Here is an 18,950-nt window from a genome sequence, read left to right as displayed (position 1 = left end):
GCAGAGAGAGAGAGGGAGACACAGAATCCGAAGCAGCCTCCAGGCTCCGAGCTGTCAGCACAGAGCCCGATGCAGGGCTCGAACTCACAAACCATGAGATCACGACCTGAGCCCAAGTTGGTCGTTCAACCAACTGAGCCACCCGGGCGCCCAACACTTATGCCTTTTCATAAACTAAAGACCATAATGTATTTGAATTTTTTTAGTTTGTATCTAATGTCCTTTTTTCTGCAGTAGGATCTCATTCCAGACACCACATTACATTTAGATGTTACATTCCTCTAGGCTCCCCTTGATTGTGACAATTCCTCAGACACTTCTTATTTTTGATGACCTTGACAGTTTTGAGAAGTATGGGTCAGGTATTTTGTATGATGTCCTTTAACTGAGTTGTGTGATGTTTTTCTCATAGCTAGACTGGGTTATGGTTTTAGGGGAGGAAGACCACAGAGGTAAAGTGTCATTTTCATCATGTCGTATCAAAGGTTCCTACGATCTACATGACTCATCATTGCTGGTATTGACCTTGATTACCTGGCTGAGCTACTGTTTGTTGGGCTTCCCATGCCCTTTCCATCCCATCTGGTTTGGAAGAAAGTCACACTGTGCCACTCACATTTAAAGAGTGCATATACTCTTCTTCTGTAAGTACAGAATATCTATTTAGATTATTTGAAATCTTCTGCATGGACATGTGTCTGTACCCCATTTACTTATGTATCCAGTCACCAGATATAATTTTATTAAAGAATAAAATTTACCTGGGGTAAAAGTTTAATTGGTTCAAAAACATTCCTTCTTAAAATCCAGGGCAAAAAAAAATTTTAAGAAAAAAATTAGGCATAATTGACTTTGCTTGTATTTAAATTTAATTTCACTCTTAATTGAACATTTAATATATATAACACTGGTCTGTAGAGAATATAAGATGGCTGACCCAAGGTTCCCTGCCTGAAGAAACAGGCCCGGACAGAAAATGTGCATGCATAACCAGGCAAATACGTGCTGCGGTTAAAAGTAAAGTGCTTTGGGAACACTGAGAAGATAGTAATTCATTCAAGGAAAGCTCGGTAAAAGAAGTCTGAAATCAGGGCCAGCTTCCCGTGTGTGCAACCAGTGATTCTGAACGATTCTGACTATGAACAGAGAAACTGAAGCCCAGGGAGAATGAAAGACTTCACTAAGGTCTCATAGTTGGTTAACGTGAGCGCCTGAGCTGAAAAGCAAGTCTTCCAATTCCAGATCCCATGTTCTTTTCGCTGCATCCAACTAGGAAATAACACAGAAGCCTGCTCTGCATTATCCAAGGCGGAAATGAATACTTACCTCAAACAAGCGCAAGACCTTGGCCAGGGCACCAACTTCTTCCTTGAGCGAGAAGATCAGTGATATGGCACCATCTTGATTGGAATTGTCTTCAATATAGCTTGTTTCCTACAAGATGAAGTGCTCCTGGTTAAAATGTTTTCCTATGAAATCTGCAAGCAAGAGGCCGGCATAAACCCTCTCTTCTAGTTAAGGCTTGGAATGCGATGAGTTACATATATTCTACACAGTAAGTATATGATTTCTGGTAGAAAATATGTAAGTCAAGGGGAGTGATATTTACAATGATGCTCCTAGGTCAGGATTCACTTTTAGAAAACTCTCATTATTCACTGATATCACCAGTCACCCTATAGACCCAGTACCTTTTAATGAGCATCTACCAAGTGCCGGGCACTACTAGGGCTCTGAGATACAAAAATGAATAAAACAATTCCCATCCTTCAGGAGCTCAATATTTGGCTTAATAGATACATAACACAAAGAGCCTTAGAGGTAGTATAATACAATTCAAAAAGTGTCCAGGAAAACACTGAAAAATACGGTGTGGAAAGTACTAAAAATGGGTGGTTGAGACCAAAGACCTCGGTTGGAGCCCTCTGTCTTCCAGTTATCAGCTGAAACACTTTGGGCAATAGCTTGGCCTTTTTAGTTTCCTTATCTGGAAAATCATGCTAATAATAAACCCTGTCAAAGCAATATTCACATGATGAAAAAAAAAGATAAAACAGTTTACATATAAAAATGATGGAAATACGGGGCACCTGGGTGGATCAGTTGGTTGAACATCCAACTCTTGATTTCAACTCAGGTCATGATCCCAGGGTCATGGGATTAAGCCCCATGTCAGGCTCCATGCTGAACACAGAGCCTGCTTGGGATTCTCTCTCTCTCTCTCTCTCTCTCTCTCCCTCTCCCTCTCCCTCTGCCCCTCTCCTCTGCTCTCACACACACTCTCTCTAAAATAAAATAAATAACAATAAAATTTTTTTAATGATGGAAATATTGTAAATACACAAGAATGACTCTTTAGCCTTGGCAAAGATCCCAGGGAAGCATTATGCTCAGGAAAGCATTGTCCTGTATGCTGGGATCTATGATATCCAATTACTGAAAAAGTCACAAAATGCATAAAAGAAACACAAATAACCTACCAGAAGAGGGATGTCCTAAACTATATAGCAAAGCTTCTCAAGGATCTAGCACTTTCTACATGCACATGTCAGCAAACTAATGTGGGATTAGGGTTGGCGTCTCAGGGTTAGCTGAAACCTTTAAAAATTATAAAGTTTTGCAATAATAATATACAAAGCTCCATGTGTACTGACAAATAAATAGCACATACCCCAAACTATGAAGGAAAAACCATGCAGAACAATTACTCTCTTATAAGCAAGTTAATGAAATTGGTGGGATGGATGTTACATCATCTTAATGAGACGGCTGTGTTGGGCAGACTCTACCAGTGACGGCATAATAACCCTTGCATGAATATTGATGACCTTTAGGATGAAATTCTTTTCATTCAGAAATTTCAGATTTTCCCAGAGCCTCACAGAGGTGGGGAAACCACCCCCTTATTTTGCAGATGGGGAAACTGTGGGCCAGAGAGACAAAGGTGCAATGCCTCTAAAGCCACACAGGTGTTGGGTAGCAGGTCAATAACCCAGGCTCTAAATTATCAGCAGGTGTAATTAGAGAGGGCTTCAAATGAACTGGAAGACTGAACCGTTATATATCCCTATATGGACCATGATATTATCTTTCTTAAAAAACATTTGTTTTGTCTTTTTAAAAAATTCCAGTAGAGTTAATCTACCATTTATTAAGAGCCTGTAATGTCCCAGGCATTATAATAGGCACTTGATTTGGATTATCTCATTTAATTTTGATACAATTAGGAGGCAGGTTTTATTATCCAGCAGGTGTCTGCTTTTACTGATGACAAAATGAAGTCTCAGAGATATACAGTCAGCAATGGAGCCAGGGTGAGACCCCACGCCATTTGAGGCCAGCATTCATCCGTGAATCACGGCTTCTTGTAAGACTCTATCCTGCCTCTCCCTCTTTTAAACCCCGCCACAGACATGCAGAGGAGTGTCTGATATACATCTTCTTCCTCCCAGAGAACACTGAGTCCTTAGTCTTTTCTGATTTCTTTGAAATGACAAAAGATTTCCATTTCTGGTTCACTTGGCAACGTTCTCTTCTGTTGGCCTCCAAGAAAATAACACATTCCAGATATACCTCCACAGGTGCCACCCATAACTGGGACAATTCAGACCTGAAGGCACCTGGGCTCAAAACTCTGTCACCACCACCTTCCCGCTCCTGTACATGTCCAAGTCCCACCTGACCTCTAGAAGTGACCCTTGGGGTGAGGTCCTTCTTTTGTTCTACTGCCACCGCTGTGATCCAGCCTTAGTGATCTGTATCAGTCTGGTTCTAACAGAATTTTGCTTGTGTCCTTCTACTACTCAGAATTCCCTAAAGGCTCCCAAGGCCAGCAGGAGAAAATACCTCTTTCTGATATTCAAGAGTTCCTTGGTACCTTATCTCCCGAGGCCGCCCTCAGGAACTGCCTCTCTAGCAAATCATCTTTCTTCTTGCCTTTTCAGCTCATTAGAACAGATGCTCTGCCCCAGTCTCCACGCTCCCCTTTCAAATATCTAAGTCTGCCTCTAAAGCCCTCTTGGGTCTCACTTCTGTCAGAAGACCTCTGTCCTCCCCAGCTGAAGTGAATAATCCCTCCTTGACCTATGCGTTCCATTTGGCTTCTGATGTCCATGTGGGACTTGACTGGCAGAGCTGACCCTGTCTTTAGAGTTGATCTAGTTCCACCCCCTTATTTTGCAGATGGGGAAACTATGGGCCAGAGAGAGAAAGGTGTGACTCCTCTGAAGTCACACAGGTGGTGGGTAGCAGGTCAAAAACCCAGGCTCCTAAGTATCATTCTGTACAATTCCTTCTGCTATGTGCATTATGTCCACATTAAGGCCTCTGTGTCTTGCAGACCAGTTATCCAACATCATTCCTGACAGCCCATACTAATCCACACATGCCCCCTTCACTTTCTTCTTTCCCCCGGTTCACTTTCTAGATCAGATTGTCAATGAGTGTTCCTTTTTTCTCCATTCCAAAATTACCTGGGGAGTCTTTGTTCAAATGCAGATTCCTGGGCCCTGCCCTAGCCCATCACATCTGAGTATGTGGGGTAGGATCTTAGAATCTGCATTTTCAAAAGGTCCCAGATGATTCTTCACCGTGGAAGATTTTGAAACCACTGATAAATATACAGCCCAATTTTTTTAATTATGACTTTTCCCAAATATGTCTGCAAATTCACATTTGCCATATGGAAAGGTACTACTCTTTATTGTTATTAATATTAATAGTAGGATGTGGCATTGAATGAATCCCCACTATGTGCCAGGAGCCATACTTGGTGATTTTTATAGTTAATAAGCATCATCATTGCCAGCAGCTAGTACTGTTATAAGAGTCTACAAGTAGTAGCTCATCTGGTCTTCACAATAGCCCCATGAGGTGGGTGATGTTATTTTGCAAAGGAGGGCACAGACTCTGCCAGCTTAAGTGGATTGTCCAAGGACAGCCCGCCAATGGTGGCAGAGCCTGGATTTGAACATGAGTCCAACAGTTCCGAAATCCGTATTCTGCCTCCCAGTGACAGACCCGAGGGAGACAACATATAGCTCCCCTTTGCAAAACTTGAGGGACTTTAAATGAAAAGAAGCTCAAGAGAGTTTGTGAAATAAGGTGGCCTTGGGTAGATTCTGATTCCAACATCACTATGTGGATCCAGCATGGGACCTTGGGCAAGTCTCTCCCAGAATATATTTGTATTGGCTCATCATCCATGCCTTATTTGTTTCCCAAAAGCGTATGAGTTGGCTTAGAAACGCATGTAGACCCGGGATGGGCAAAGGTGGAGAAAAGTAGCTCAGACACCAGATAGGAAGAAATAGTGCAGGGAAAATGAACTTTACTAGCGCCCAGGATGGAAAGAGTTTTGATCGTTGGGCAATACATTTAACAGCAGAAATATATTCCCTATGGTTGTATCTAACAAATGCATTCCGTTTTCCTTGGAAAAGAGCATTTTTCAAAATTGCAAACAATAATACTCTTTAGCAAGGTATTCTAAGGGCACCTTCAATCTTAGTGTCATGGTAGGAGGCCTGTATTTGCAAGTGTGATTATATGTATACACAGGCACAGTGTAAGACAACCGGAAAAAAAGGATGCAGACATCCTGCCATGGACACACTACACCCCATATTCCAGCGTGTTTCTACAGGAGGAAGAAGTGTGGCAGCGAGCGCCCAGGGTGTTGAAGTGTGATCTACATTTGAACACTGGCTTCACCATTCAGAGCTATGATTTCTGAGTTCCTCTTATCCCGTATTCCACTGCCCTGTTCTATTTTCCTTCACAGCTCTTTCCCCTACACGAAATTATTTGTTCATTTGGTTAGTTTCGTATTACTTTTGTCCTCCACTAGAATGTAAGTTTCACTAGCACAGAAATTCCACTGCGCCTGGCACAGAGTAGGTGCACAATAGGTCTACTGGGTGAATGAATGAGCCGAACATCTCTTGCAGGGTTGTTGTCCCTGTGGCGTGGGTAGAGCACTTGACACATCACATGCTCTCCAGCCTTATGTCAGCATTACGTCCAGCACGTGCTGTTCATCTGGGTCGGGAGCTTCGAGAGGGCAGAAAGTAGGTCTTTCTTGCAGACTTTCAGAGCTGGAAGGAATGCTTGAGACTATTGCGGTCCAACTGCCCCGCCCTCAGTTTTACAAATACCAAACTGAGCCTCTTTGCCCCAGTTAGACGACTTCCCCGATACACAGCTTCAGTAAACCAAAGACAAGAGCCCATGTCGGCTGACTCCACGTCCAGCATCCTCCCATGGTGTAGCCATACCAACCACTGTGCTTGACTCAGTGCCTGTGTCTCTTGCCAATGTTCCATACCCAGTTTGTGGAACACGTCAGTCGGTTCTGGCTAGACACGGTGTTCCAGGAACTGTGCTAAAAGCTTGACAGACACTATTTCATTTCATTCTCATCCTAACCCTAGGACATGGGTATTTTTATCCTAATTTTTCAAATGAATAAACCTGCAGCTTTGCAAAGTTAAATACCCTGCTTTCCATGCAAAGGTAAGACATGCTGTAAACTCTCACTTTTTACCCCCCAGTTATCAAGAGCGATCATCTGTGGTTCTCAATCTTCTAAGTGTTCTATGAAGAAAGCTTTAAGCCCCCATGGCCCCCTAACCAGATCATAGCCCCTAATTTCCTCCCTTGGTTGTAGGGGCCCCACTGCCAGAAACACCAGGACTGAATGATGACCGGGCCAGAATCTATTCTGTGATCTATCTGACAACCACACTGTCCCTCCTCAACACAAACTGTCTCCCAAGTGCTACCTTTCCAAAGGAAGTCTTTCTCACAGGACTCAAAAAAAAAAAAAAAAAAAAAAAAAAAAAAAAAAAAAAAAGTCAGTCCAAAGTTCTGTGGTCTCTCTAGTTATGCTAAAACATCAACTATCCTCTCCCCTCCAGCTTCTGTTCTCTAGACGGGTCTCATTGATCTTGTAAATGACAGCTGTCTGTAAGCTCACGTTATCTCCCAGGGCTGGGCTTTACGTCTGAACCCCAGAGTCTGCAAGTGTGATAAGTCAATTCAAGAATGTATGCTGCCATTTTTCACCTCAAGAGAAAGGCAACGGGTCCCGAAGAACAGAATGCACCCTGAGCATTATCCCCAAGTCACGTTTAGGGTTCTCTCACATTCCAAGTCCAAGGCTAAGTCCTGTTCATTTCCCTCTCTGTTTAATTTTTCTCCTTCCCCGGGGTCTGAGTAAGTCCAAGACTTCTTCATGCCTCCTTTTCTCCCAAAGGTGAAAAAAAGAATACAATTTCTTACAACGTTGCCATTTTGAAAGCTGGCTGAGAGCGCTACATAAACATCACAGGAGAGCAGATCTAGAAGAATCCCATCTCCCATACCGGATCATTGAGAACCAGCCCCTTCACTGTAGGAAAGAGAAAGCAGGCAACAGAGAGGGCCAGTGACTTGTCAAAAGACACACAGCTACTTGGGGGCAGCTCTGGAAGCCAGATCCCCATCTCCTAAAGCAGTGCTCTTTCCCTGAAAGCCACACAGGACAGATGTCCTTCCCTAGGGAACGGTCCTTGAGGACACGTGTTATCTGTTGCCTTCCTGGACGTTTCCATCATTCTTCAAATTCTCGGTGAGCTTAAGGGAGTAGGAAAGAACAACATTCCTCAGACCCTTTCCTACCGGGGACCAGACGTCCCTCCCTCCCTGAGGCCAGCCCCGGCTCACCTGTCCGTCAGAGAGTTTCCTGCCAAAACCTCGGTTTTCCAGGACCACAGCCGACATGCTGGCTCCCCGTGCGAGTGAGGCGTCTAACTCCGGGGCGTCGGTGGCAGGCGGTTTCGCAAACAGCAAGTGCTGCTCCTGAGGTTTTTAACCTGGCGTTAGGAGGAGAGGAGAGATTGCAAGGATGTCCCCTGCCACGTACCGGCCACAGTGAAGCCCCAGGTGGGCGTTGTCCTGACGTAGTGGGCTCCGGGTCACCTGGCCCGACCGCCCAGAGGGGAGGGTGTGGCGGATGCGGGGAGGCAGGACTTGGCTGCCGGCCCTCGGTGGGGCGCGGGGCCGCCTCCGCGCTGGCGATGAGACAGGGTTGGCACCTCCAGGACGCAAGAGCACGGGAAGCGGGTTCTGTGCAGTGCGAACAACCCCGCGATCCCCTGATGACAAAACCTGTAAGAAATAATCCTTTCTTCCCCAACCCCCCTCCCCATAGGAGCACAGCCAGGATCTTAATTTAGATTTACATTGGTGGGAGGCGGGGTCCTTTCTATTCACCATTAAGCCAACCATCTTTCTGTGCTGGGACTTCAGAAAGCAAGACTTTCTGTGCTGGGACTTCAGAAATGCATTCGCACGCCCTCGAGCTGTTCACGCAAGGGCCGGGAGCGCCCAAAGGAGAGTGGGAGAGCCACCTGGCCGGGATGCGGTGAGAATAGGAGTAAGAATGAGAACGAGGTACCGTATTACGCACTGAGTACAGTTCTCGCCATAGAGTTGAACCCTCAATAAATGGAAGATCCTGTTTAAAAGTATGTGACCACAAATAATCATCGAACACCTGTACTGTGTGTGGGAAGGTATTCTCCGCACTGAGGGTGAAGCAGTGCATGAAACAGAGGCCCCCCCGCCTCCCCCGCCAAGCTGCCTTTCTGTGAGCCAGACAGAGAATACGTTAATAAATAAATTTAGGCAGAACTAAGCCTTCTGAAGAATATAAAACAAGGAGACGGGCTAGGACAGAGCTGGTGGGTACTGGAGACTGGACTCCTTCAAATGAGCAGGAAGATGTCATTCACTCCCATATTTTCAGAGCAGGAATCTGAGATGAAGCATTCGTTGCCAGCGGGAAAACAAAATAACGAGGACACAGCCACGTCAGAGGTTCGGAAGAGATGTGAAAAAATCAGGGGCATCAAGGCCTGGAGGGCCTGCCTAATATTTACCCAGGAGAGAAAATAAGCCAATGACAGAGGTTGCTAGAGATCCACCCCCTCCTATCCCACGATGCTGTGACAGAATGACCAAACATCTGCAAAAAAAAAAAAAAAAAAAAATCTCCTATTTGAGATCCAAAACAAATGGACTAACTCCTGGTTCCATCACTGATTAGCCATGCTATGTAGCTTTGGACAAATCCATGCCTCAGTTTCTTCGTCTTCAAAATGGGGGTTTTAAGGGTTGTTGTTTAGGGTTCCTTGAGCCTCTATGATGTGCCAGGCTTTCTACTGGCTGCTAAGAATATAGACATAATTAAATGTGACTTCGGTCCAAAAGGAGTCTTTGAGTGTCTGATTGGAATTTCCTACGGTAAACTGGAAGATCAATGTTGTTGAACCTGAAAGGGCAAACCCTGACTTCCACCCTCAGGAGAATCTATCCTTTATCTAATGTCAATATTTTTTTTAGCACGGTAGACATGAGATGAAGAGTTTTCTTCAGCCCCAGGACTGCGTCACAAGCATCATTTCATCCATTGATGTTGTTGGCATCCTAAGGACAGCAACGGATGTGATGGCAACTGCCATATAACAAGCATGCCATAAATAAAAGCAAACAATGACAGCTAGTCCCACATAAAAATGCCCCAGACCTGGGTTTTAGAGCACACTTAATTTTCAGTTACTTCAGAGAAAAACACTAATGCCTTCTTTTAAAAATATTATTCTGGCAAAAAAGAGAACATTTCTCTATGCACTAAGATAAAAACTCCCAATGGTTGTTATATAAATTTTGTAGGTGATTTCTAAGCTGTCTTCTTGTTAAATGTGTGTGGAATATAATGTGTTGCTCTTATAACAAGGGTGGTGCTGAGTCCTAAAAAAAATTGCTTTGGACCCCGGTGCAGGTCTAGAAGGAGCATCCAAGAATGCAGTGTGCAGATCATTGAGATATTGTGAATGGCCACAGAGAGGTCCACCATGTCGCAAGTTGTGTATATGGTACACTTAGAGCTGACCTTCACCGGTTTGGAAGGTGAAGATTTCCCAACCACTGCAGGTTATCAATCTCTTTTATTTAACCTCATATGCGGAGAGCTGAGTTAATCATAATCTATGAATTCATGGCACATAATCAAAACCTACAAGGTCCTGTCTTGTTTAATTTATTCATTCTTTTTCATCTTCATTCCCTACCTCTACTCCCTTCCCCCGGAGGTATCATCCTTGTGTTTAATACTTAGCCTTGGATTTTTATTTTTTTTAATTTTTTAATGTTTATTTATTTTTGAAAGAGACAGAGCGTGGGTGAGGGAGGAGCAGAGAGAGAGGGAGACACAGAATCTGAAGCAGGATCCAGGCTCCGAGCTGTCAGCACAGAGCCTGACTTTCGGGGGGCGAACCCACAAACTTCAAGATCATGACCTGAGCCGAAGTCTGACGCTTAACCAACTGAGCCACCCAGCCAGGCACCCCTAGCCTTGGATTTTTAGAATGTATGGAAATATTGGTGCTTGTATGTACTTTTCGTGGATATGAGTGATGTTGTGGTATAGTATTACTATAGAACATAGATGGACTATAGATTTCACAGTTTCTAACTTTTTCTTTGACCATATCCTTAGGATCTAACCATGCTGTGAATGTACATCTAGTTCTTTGCTTTCCTAACTGGTGTGGACTACTCCACCATATTTGATTTCTCCATTCCCCAGTGATGGACACCTCGGCTGTCTCTAACTTTCCTCCACCCCAAACAATTCTGCAAGAAACACCTTCCTCCTTGTCCCCTTAGAGACCTGTGTGAGAATTTGTCTTGGATAGAGGGGTGGGATCCTAGATCCTAAGGAACATGCATTCTTAACTGCACAAACTACTGCCAGATTGCCCACTAGAAAGGCTTGTACTAGCCCACAACCCTACCAAAAGGGCCAAATAGTTCCTGTTGCTGAGCATCCCCAGTACCTGGCATCTTCTAAATGTCTGATTCTTTGTCAATCTGGTCACTTTGAAAAAAGTATGCCTTTGCTGTTTTTATTTTGCATTTCTCTTGTGACCACTGAGTTTGAATATCTCTTTAGACACTTATGCCACTTAGATTTCCCATGCTGTCAATAGTTCGTTATATCCTTTGCCTATTTTTCTACTAGGACTCCTGTCTTTCCATGTTGACTTGCAGGCATAACTTGTATAGTCTAGATGTCAGCCATATGCCTTTCTCAGTCACTAATCTATCACCATCAGTCGTCAACTGGTGTTCTTCCTTGAGAAAAAAAATAATTCTGATGTAATAAAGATCGATCTTTTAAAATTTTTGTGGTTTGTACTCTTAGTGTCTTGTTTAAGAAGTCCTTCCTCATCTCTAAGTTACAAAAATATTCTCTCCTTTCATCATCACTGGTTTTATCTTTCACATTTGGATCTTTAATCTATCTGTATCTCTTTGTGGGTGGGATAGAGTACTGACCCAGAGTTGTTTTTGTTTTTGTTTTTCTGTCTCTCCTCTCTTCATGTCATGAGTCAGTTTTTCAACAACATGGACAAAGACTTTTCTTCATTGACTTTTTATGTCAGAACTTTCTCAGCTGAGATGAAATGACTCCTTCTCAGAAATGCATAATAAGAGACACCCCTTTGACTTTTGGTACCACATGTACAGTTTTCCAAATTGCCATTTATATTTGAGTCTGTCTCTGAGATTTAATTTTTATTCCATTGGTTTATTCTATTATGCCTCCTTTTGTGTCATTATCCTGCTGCATTTATTAATATCACAGTATGGTTTGGTAATGTATCTTAATATCAAGTTGGCAAGTCCCCCTTCTTCTCTTATTTTTCCCGAAGTGTACTTATCTGTTATGCACATTTATTCTTCCATATTCCAGCTGAAATTTTTATTGATTTGGCTCTGAATTTGGTTCTGATTTGGCTTCATCAGGGGATGCTTGTGTTAAATAATAGCATTAATAGCAGACATACATGCTAGCCAAAGCTTATTATGAATGCAGCCAAAGTTTCTCCATTCCTATTATGTGTGTTATAGGGTTTTGGTGTCGGAACCATCATTAAATTTATGAAATCCTCTCTGTCCCTCATGTGCTGAGGTTTGTTTGTTTTCATCACGAAGTGTTGAACTTAGCAAGCGCCTTTTCTGCATCTACTGAGAAAATTACGCGATGGCTTCCTTCTAGTCTATTAAGATGGAAAATTATACTGGCAAAACTTTTGGATGTTAAGCTCTCCTTGCATACTAAGATAAACCATTTTACTACTTGTTGCATCATTATTTTATTTTGAAATCAAGATTACAGTAGCCTTACACAAGGAGTTGTAAAAAAAAAATTTCCTTGTTTTTATAATTTTGGTAACAACTACAGAAGATGCAAATTATTTGTTTCTTGAAAATTTGGTAATATTTTTTATAAATACAATGGATCTAAAATTTGAAGGGCCAGGAAAAGTAGTAGATTATATTTCAATTTACTTAACTATTATTGACCTAGTTATGCTTTCTATTTCTTCTCATTCTATATTTTTCCAAAATTAATTCAGTCCATCAAGGTCTCAACAAAACGGACATATTCCTGTTCATAACATTCTTTCCTTGTTTTTAAAAGTTATATTGTCTGCTTTATTCTCTCTTTCTAGTTCCATATTTTATTTATGTCTTTCCCCATTTGCCAGATGTTTGTCCGTGAAGACTCAGCATTCATAAGACTGATCTTCTTTAGTGTTTGTGCTGTTTTCTACTGAATTGTTTCTCCCCAGTTTTCTTTATTATTTCCTTACTTGAGCTTGCTTTATTTACTGCACTGCTCCCAACTTCTTGAGTTGAACCCTTGGTTTATTTGTTTTCAAAGTTCTTTGTTTCCTGAAGAAAACATTTAAAATGAAATCTTTTTTAAGTACTATTAGTACCATTTTGGCTGTGTCTCATTAATTTGATACAGTTAGTGTTTTTATCATTGTTTAGTTCTAAGTTTGGAATGTAATTTTCTCAATAACCCAAGAGTTATTAAAAGGGTATTATTTAAAGTCAAGGTATTTGGGATATTGTTGGTTCTCTTTCTTTTTCTTTTAACTTCTAACTATATTACATTATAGTTAAAAAGCCAGTCTTCACGATTTTACTCTTTGCAATTTATCAAAGCTTTGTGACCAGGCACATATGGTCCATTTGTGTAAATGTTCAGGTATACTAGCAAAGAATGGGTATTCTTTATTTCTTGAAGGTATATATGTGGTGTGTGTGTGTGTCTGTGTGTGTGTGTGTGTGTGTACATATATCTATTATATTTTAAAATCCCTATTTCATAAATTAATATATAAATCAGAGAAAAAAGTTGCAGAACATGCATTTATACAGATACAAATGTGTGTGTGTGTGTGTGTGTGTGTGTGTGTGTGTGTGTGTGTGTATAACTTGTATTTTAATCCAATCTGATAGTTCCTTTTTACTGGTAAGTTTAGCCTATTACTTTGTTATAAAAACTTTTATGCTAGTACATATTTCTGCCATTTTATTTCATATTTTCCACTTCCCACACTTCCATTTGCTTCATTTTCTCTTTTTAAGCCTTCCACTGGAGGAATAGGTCAAGTTTTCTTTTGCTGATTTGAAAGTTCTCCTTTCTATTTTAATTCCTTTGCTGGTCATGATGGACTGAAATGTTTGTCCCCTGACCCCACCAAATTTCTCTGTTGAAAGTATAATCTCCAGTGTGATGGTATTTGAGGACTTTGGGAAGTAATTAGGTCATGAGGGCAGAGCCCTTATAAATGGGATTAGTGCCCTTCCCAGTAGAGACAACTTGCTTCCTCTCCCTCTGCTCTTCCTCTCTCTCTGCCTGAGGATACAAGAAGATGGCCATCTGCCAACCAGATGGGGGCCCCTCACCAAAGGGTGGATCTGCAAGCGACTCAGTCTCCAATTTGGTGGCCTCCACAACTGTGGGAAATAAATGTTTGTTGTTTAAACGTGCCATCCCACGCTGCTTAAGAAACTGGTTATCTCTAAGTCTTTATTCATTTTTTAAGTGAGACATGATTTTTATGTCATTTATTTATTTTTGAAGAGTTAAATACTCATATGAATCAAAAAGAAAAAAGTTATAACATACATAGTGAAAATTCTCTCACACTTCCCTGTCCTTCAGACACCCGATTCTCTTCCCCAAAGACAACGAGTGCTATCAGTTTCTTTCAGAGATTTTTAAGCACATCTGTGTTCGTGTTTGTGCGCCTGTGTTCCTCTCCCTTTCAAATGGCAGCATAGCAGCCACAGTTATGTACCTTGCCACGTCAAACTTTTAATTTATATATCTTGAGATCACCTGCTTGCTACATGCAAATCTTCCTCGACCTGTTTTAATAGCTCCATTGTATTTCTTTGTATGGGTTGTCATAATTGAATCAGTACTTGTTAATGTTATTGTTTCCCATCTTTTGCTATTACGACTAATGCTGTGATGAATAATTTCATGTGTGCACATGTGTGCACATTTTATATACATGGAAGGATATGTCTGTATGAAAACATACTGTAATTAGAATTTCCGCGTCGAAGGATATGGGCATTTACCACTTTAGTAGATATTGACAAATAATCCTCCAGAGGAGGCCCATATAATTTAGTATCCAAACCGGAGTTTTTTGAGAGTGAAAAGAAGCGCTCGTGGTATATATAGTGAGACAACGGGTATAAATTAGGACTATCACAGGCAAACTGTTATGGATGGTCTCCCAATACACACGTGTTCTGCCAATTTACACACGACAACAAAAATGTGACAGCTTCTATTTCTTTATAACGTTTCCACCCCATGGGAGGTTGCTTACCTCAGTATTAAGAAATGTCAACAAGCATATGTAGTGCTTTTCTGTTTAAAGAAAAAAGAAAGGTCAACAGATCGGTTCAGATACACAAAAAGACCAGATATCACTTGGGCAAATCAAACAAGCCTGCTGAGTCAACAGTCACAGCAAAAAGATCGTCAACATTATCTAGGGACAAGCAGGAGTCTACGTTTCCAGCCCATAACTCTCACCAAGGAGCACACACTTGTGGATGGTAACACCGGAGGGAATGAGAGATGTATCACCCCTTCTGGAAGCTCAACGCCACCACCACCTTTATACCCAACTAATGGCTATGAGATTAAAGCAGTTCTGGACAGAGTCTTTTCTAAAATAGACATAACTCATTAATCTCAGCCATACATTCCACAGGCTGATGGAGAGGCTATATATAGCACAAAACTCAGAACCAATTTCCCATGTATCACATTCAAACTCCTTACACTAACAACATAAACTGCTTGAGCTAAGAACACTTAAGAATTTATTGTTGTGGGACCAGAACAAATGTTAGATGCCCAGACATGTGGCCTTTAGACCAGTCATGAGGCTCCTGCACTTACCAAATGTTTAAATCCCTGACCATCTGGAGAACAAAAAACTCATTATACTTTTCATTACAATATCTTTTATTTTGAGCAAGGTTTGTCTTTGCGTTTACTTTTCCGTGGACCATCTATACCTTGGATTATATCCCTGCCACTTATTTTTAAAATCATCAGGCGGCACGTTGGCCTAGGCTTCATCCCTAACCTCCACCCCCAAAATCAGATACACTAAACCACGAGTGTTTTAGTGGTTTTAGTGGGAAGGAGAGGGATTTCTGGAAAGGAAAGAGAAATATCACAGCACACTAACAGAACTCTCTTTAATAAAATTCTCTCTTTCCAGTCATCTGTGTTAGTGTCTTAGTCTCCTTTTATAAATCTTTACAGTAAGTGTTGAGCCAAGGATTGCAAAATGGGCTTCCCCATGTCCTGTATAGAAAGTCTCATATTCCAAAACAATCACATTTAACATATAATTGGAGTATTAACTGGACTGATGGATGTTTTTAAATTTGAGGTTTTCCCTTAAATATTTAACGAAGTCTATGCATGTATGCAGAATTTAGAGAAGGTGAAAGTTGAGACATACTTTCCCTGGCATTTGTACCCATCTTGGACCATCTTTTCAAGGATCTTTGCACAGAAACAGCCTTGGAAGAAGGAGATGGTATCTCCTTCTGGGTCAAAGGGCAGATTTGGTTCCTGACCAGTGTGAAAGATAGAGAAGATATCCATCCCCCAAAATATCCCATGGTAATAAAGTCTTTCCCCTCTCCCTGAAGAAAATGTGCTTACATCCCAGAGTAAAGAAAACGCACAGAGATGCTAGCATATGATGGCTAGCATTTTCCTTCCTTCTCTCTCATGGAAACAAAAGCTCTAAATTTTAGCTAGCCATCCCCAAGACTTCCAAGAATAAAAACCCACACCTCCCAGCCTTCCCTGAAGCTAGACGTACTGCAGGTCTCATATCTGACCAAAGAAACGCAAGGAATAGAGGTCTGTGCAACATCGGAGAGGTGTATCTGCAGGAGGCATGCCTTTCTCCTTCTATGGTTTCCTTCTTGCAGGTTGGAAGGCAGAAGTGCTGACTGGAATCGGAACAGCCGTGTTGGATTATGAGGTAAATGTAGGAGTGGGGGCTGTGCTTTTCAGAGTAAGAAGAGAGAAGGATAAGGGTAAAAGAAGCCTGGTTCTTGACATCATGGAGCATCACTCCGGCAGCCTTGGACTTTTGACTTATTTGATATAGGAAAAAAATTAACTTCTGTTTTGTTCAAGCCTTTATTTTGAAATTTTTGTCACTCACAGCCAAATCTAATTCTAAGAATATGAGAAGCATGGAAATGATACTTCAGATGGATTTCTCTGTCCAAGAACCACTCTTTTGTCATCAGAATTTAGAGAACAATGCAATGTCTCATTGGAAGAACTTGGGAAATTCCCACCCAGCAAAATCAGTTAACTGTGAGCTTCTTCAGATCCTCGTTTCTGTGGCACACTTCTTCTTCGTCTAGCTTTTCCCACGTAGACGATCCAGAAATCTGAAGATCACCGCCGACCGGTGCCCACACAAACTAAATGCAATTAACATGTGAAGCTGTGGTTTTAACCAAAATAAAATTTAAAGCAGGCTCTTCCTGGAATTCTTAGGAAAACTTAGACATTTCTTCAGATTATAATAAAATCAGCTGGTAAATCAAGTGTATTTGATCAGAGGTTTAGTGTGTGTGTGTGTGTGTGTGTGTGTGTGTGTGTGTGTGAATGAATGTGTAGTCTGAAGACTCTGAAGTCATTACATTAGCCTTCCTTCTTGGCAACATCAGCATAAGGTCACTGAGTGTTGTCATTCATACGTTCACTTGATTCAACAAATATCTGTTGAGAATGTACTAGGTGTCAGAAACCATTCCACATAGTAACGAGCACGACAGTCAAAGCTCTCATTGATTCTATTAGGGAACATGACCAGTGAACAAGCAGTATTAAAAAAAAAAAAAAAAAGCAAGATGCACCGAGTAGAAATAAAGTTTTAAAAAGAGGTATTGTAAAAGAGATCGACTGTTTTGGAGAGGCTGATTTCAGCGGGACGCACAAGGAAGACCTATTCAAAAAGGCATTGTTGGAGCTGAGAACTGAATGATGAGAAGGCTTCATTCTAAATAAAAAGATCTGGGGGAAGAGGCTCCCAGTGGAGGGAACTTCTGTACAAAATCTCTGAGATATTGAACATGTGGGACTTCTTTGAAGGGCAGACAGAGGCCAGTAGTGGTTGAAGTAGAAAGAATGGAGGGGAAAGAAGTGTGCACTGAGTTTGGAGAGGGGGCAGAACCAGTTCCTGTATTTATGACCAGTGGTGTCCGAAGGTCAGCTCATACAGACTTGTGAGAGCTGATTTTTCAGAGGTTTGGTGAGCCTGTTGCTAAACATACCCATGATTAAAAACTAAATTACGTAAACTTATAATTGAATGAAGTGTATTAAAAACAGAGGTAATAAATACTCAAAATTCATTATTTCACAATTATTTTACCAATTTCATTGTCCATGCTCTCAAGGTTATTTATGCCTATGATATCTGTGTGGTAGAAATACTATATTAAATGCTACTGCATACCCCTTCTCAGTTTCGTGTTCATATTGGTAGCGTGAAATCTGCCATAGCGGGAATATTTACACCAGGGAAATCAGCCAACACTACAAATCAGGGGTAGAGTCAGTGGTTTGCTAAATAAACATTTACCACATCCCACTGACCATAACTATGGCGGCAAAACCACAAGTAGAACCGGATTGAAGCCAGATACCTCAGAGGGCAGGACAGCAATGTCACGCAGTGATTGAAGACATTTTAGGGCAGAATGAACTCAGTCACCGGTCAGTGGAGTAACACCATCAAATCTAAGAAGATCAGGGTAAGATTCAGTCTGAAGAAAAATCCAAAGTCAAAGCTAGGGAAGGCACCTCAATGGTGGGACTCAGGAGGAAGGCTTAGTACACCAAGTAGGTAATTAGTACTCCAATTTGTAACCCAAGTACGACCTCTTCCAAAAAGCCTTCTCTGTCACTGCCCCCAGTCAACTCAGACAGCATCTTGAAATTTCCGCTATAACTAAACTCATCAACTTTCATGTCTTATTTTCACTTTTCTGTCTCCTCCTTCTAGATAAAGAGCTCTCAGACCAGAGACCAAATCTTAGTCTTTTCAAATTCCAAGACTAAGCATGATGCTTAGTGCATACTAAGCACCCAATTCATATTAGTTTAATCAGAAATGTAGAAAAACATACACAAAAATGTCTGGGACAAAAAAGCTTAAGGAGAAATTAAAACTTCAGCAGTAAGGGAATAATTAAATTACAGTTCATTCTCAGATTCAGCCATAAAAATTATTTTTTAAATCATTAAAAATCTGTGTATCTCAAAATGCTCACAATTCAATTGGTGATTGATAAAATATAAAGTCTTATATTTCCCATCGTGCAAATATGTAAAGAGGCATACAACCACAAAAAAGGAGGGGAAAGAGGTGTTTTCTTTAGATTGTAGGATTAGGAAAGAGGTTTTTTTTGTTATCTTTATGCTTTCACATTTATATTTGTATGGAAGAAAAGTTGCAAAGAGAAAAAGT

The 18,950-nt window shown here is 41.3% G+C and overlaps 1 protein-coding gene across 2 annotated transcripts in view; it reads right to left on the bottom strand.

Annotated features, from left to right (window-relative positions):
- PAH (phenylalanine hydroxylase) overlaps positions 1 to 18,950 on the bottom strand; it is a 102,796-nt gene that overhangs the window by 65,315 nt on the left and 18,531 nt on the right. The window contains exons 3-5 of one of the 2 annotated variants that reach the window (XM_019446614.2): positions 18,127 to 18,246; positions 7,705 to 7,853; positions 1,327 to 1,434 (exon numbers count right to left, since the gene is read on the bottom strand). In XM_019446614.2, coding sequence (XP_019302159.1) covers positions 1,327 to 1,434; positions 7,705 to 7,761 — 165 coding nt within the window. In that variant the 5' untranslated portion in view covers positions 7,762 to 7,853; positions 18,127 to 18,246. The remainder of the gene's footprint in view (positions 1 to 1,326; positions 1,435 to 7,704; positions 7,854 to 18,126; positions 18,247 to 18,950) is intronic. The other variant, XM_019446615.2, reaches the window with a different exon arrangement.

Source organism: Panthera pardus, unplaced genomic scaffold (assembly GCF_024362965.1).
Source record: "Panthera pardus isolate Hobbes unplaced genomic scaffold, ASM2436296v1 HiC_scaffold_6, whole genome shotgun sequence".
NCBI lineage: Eukaryota > Metazoa > Chordata > Mammalia > Carnivora > Felidae > Panthera > Panthera pardus.
This window is presented reverse-complemented; position numbering and strand designations above follow the sequence as displayed.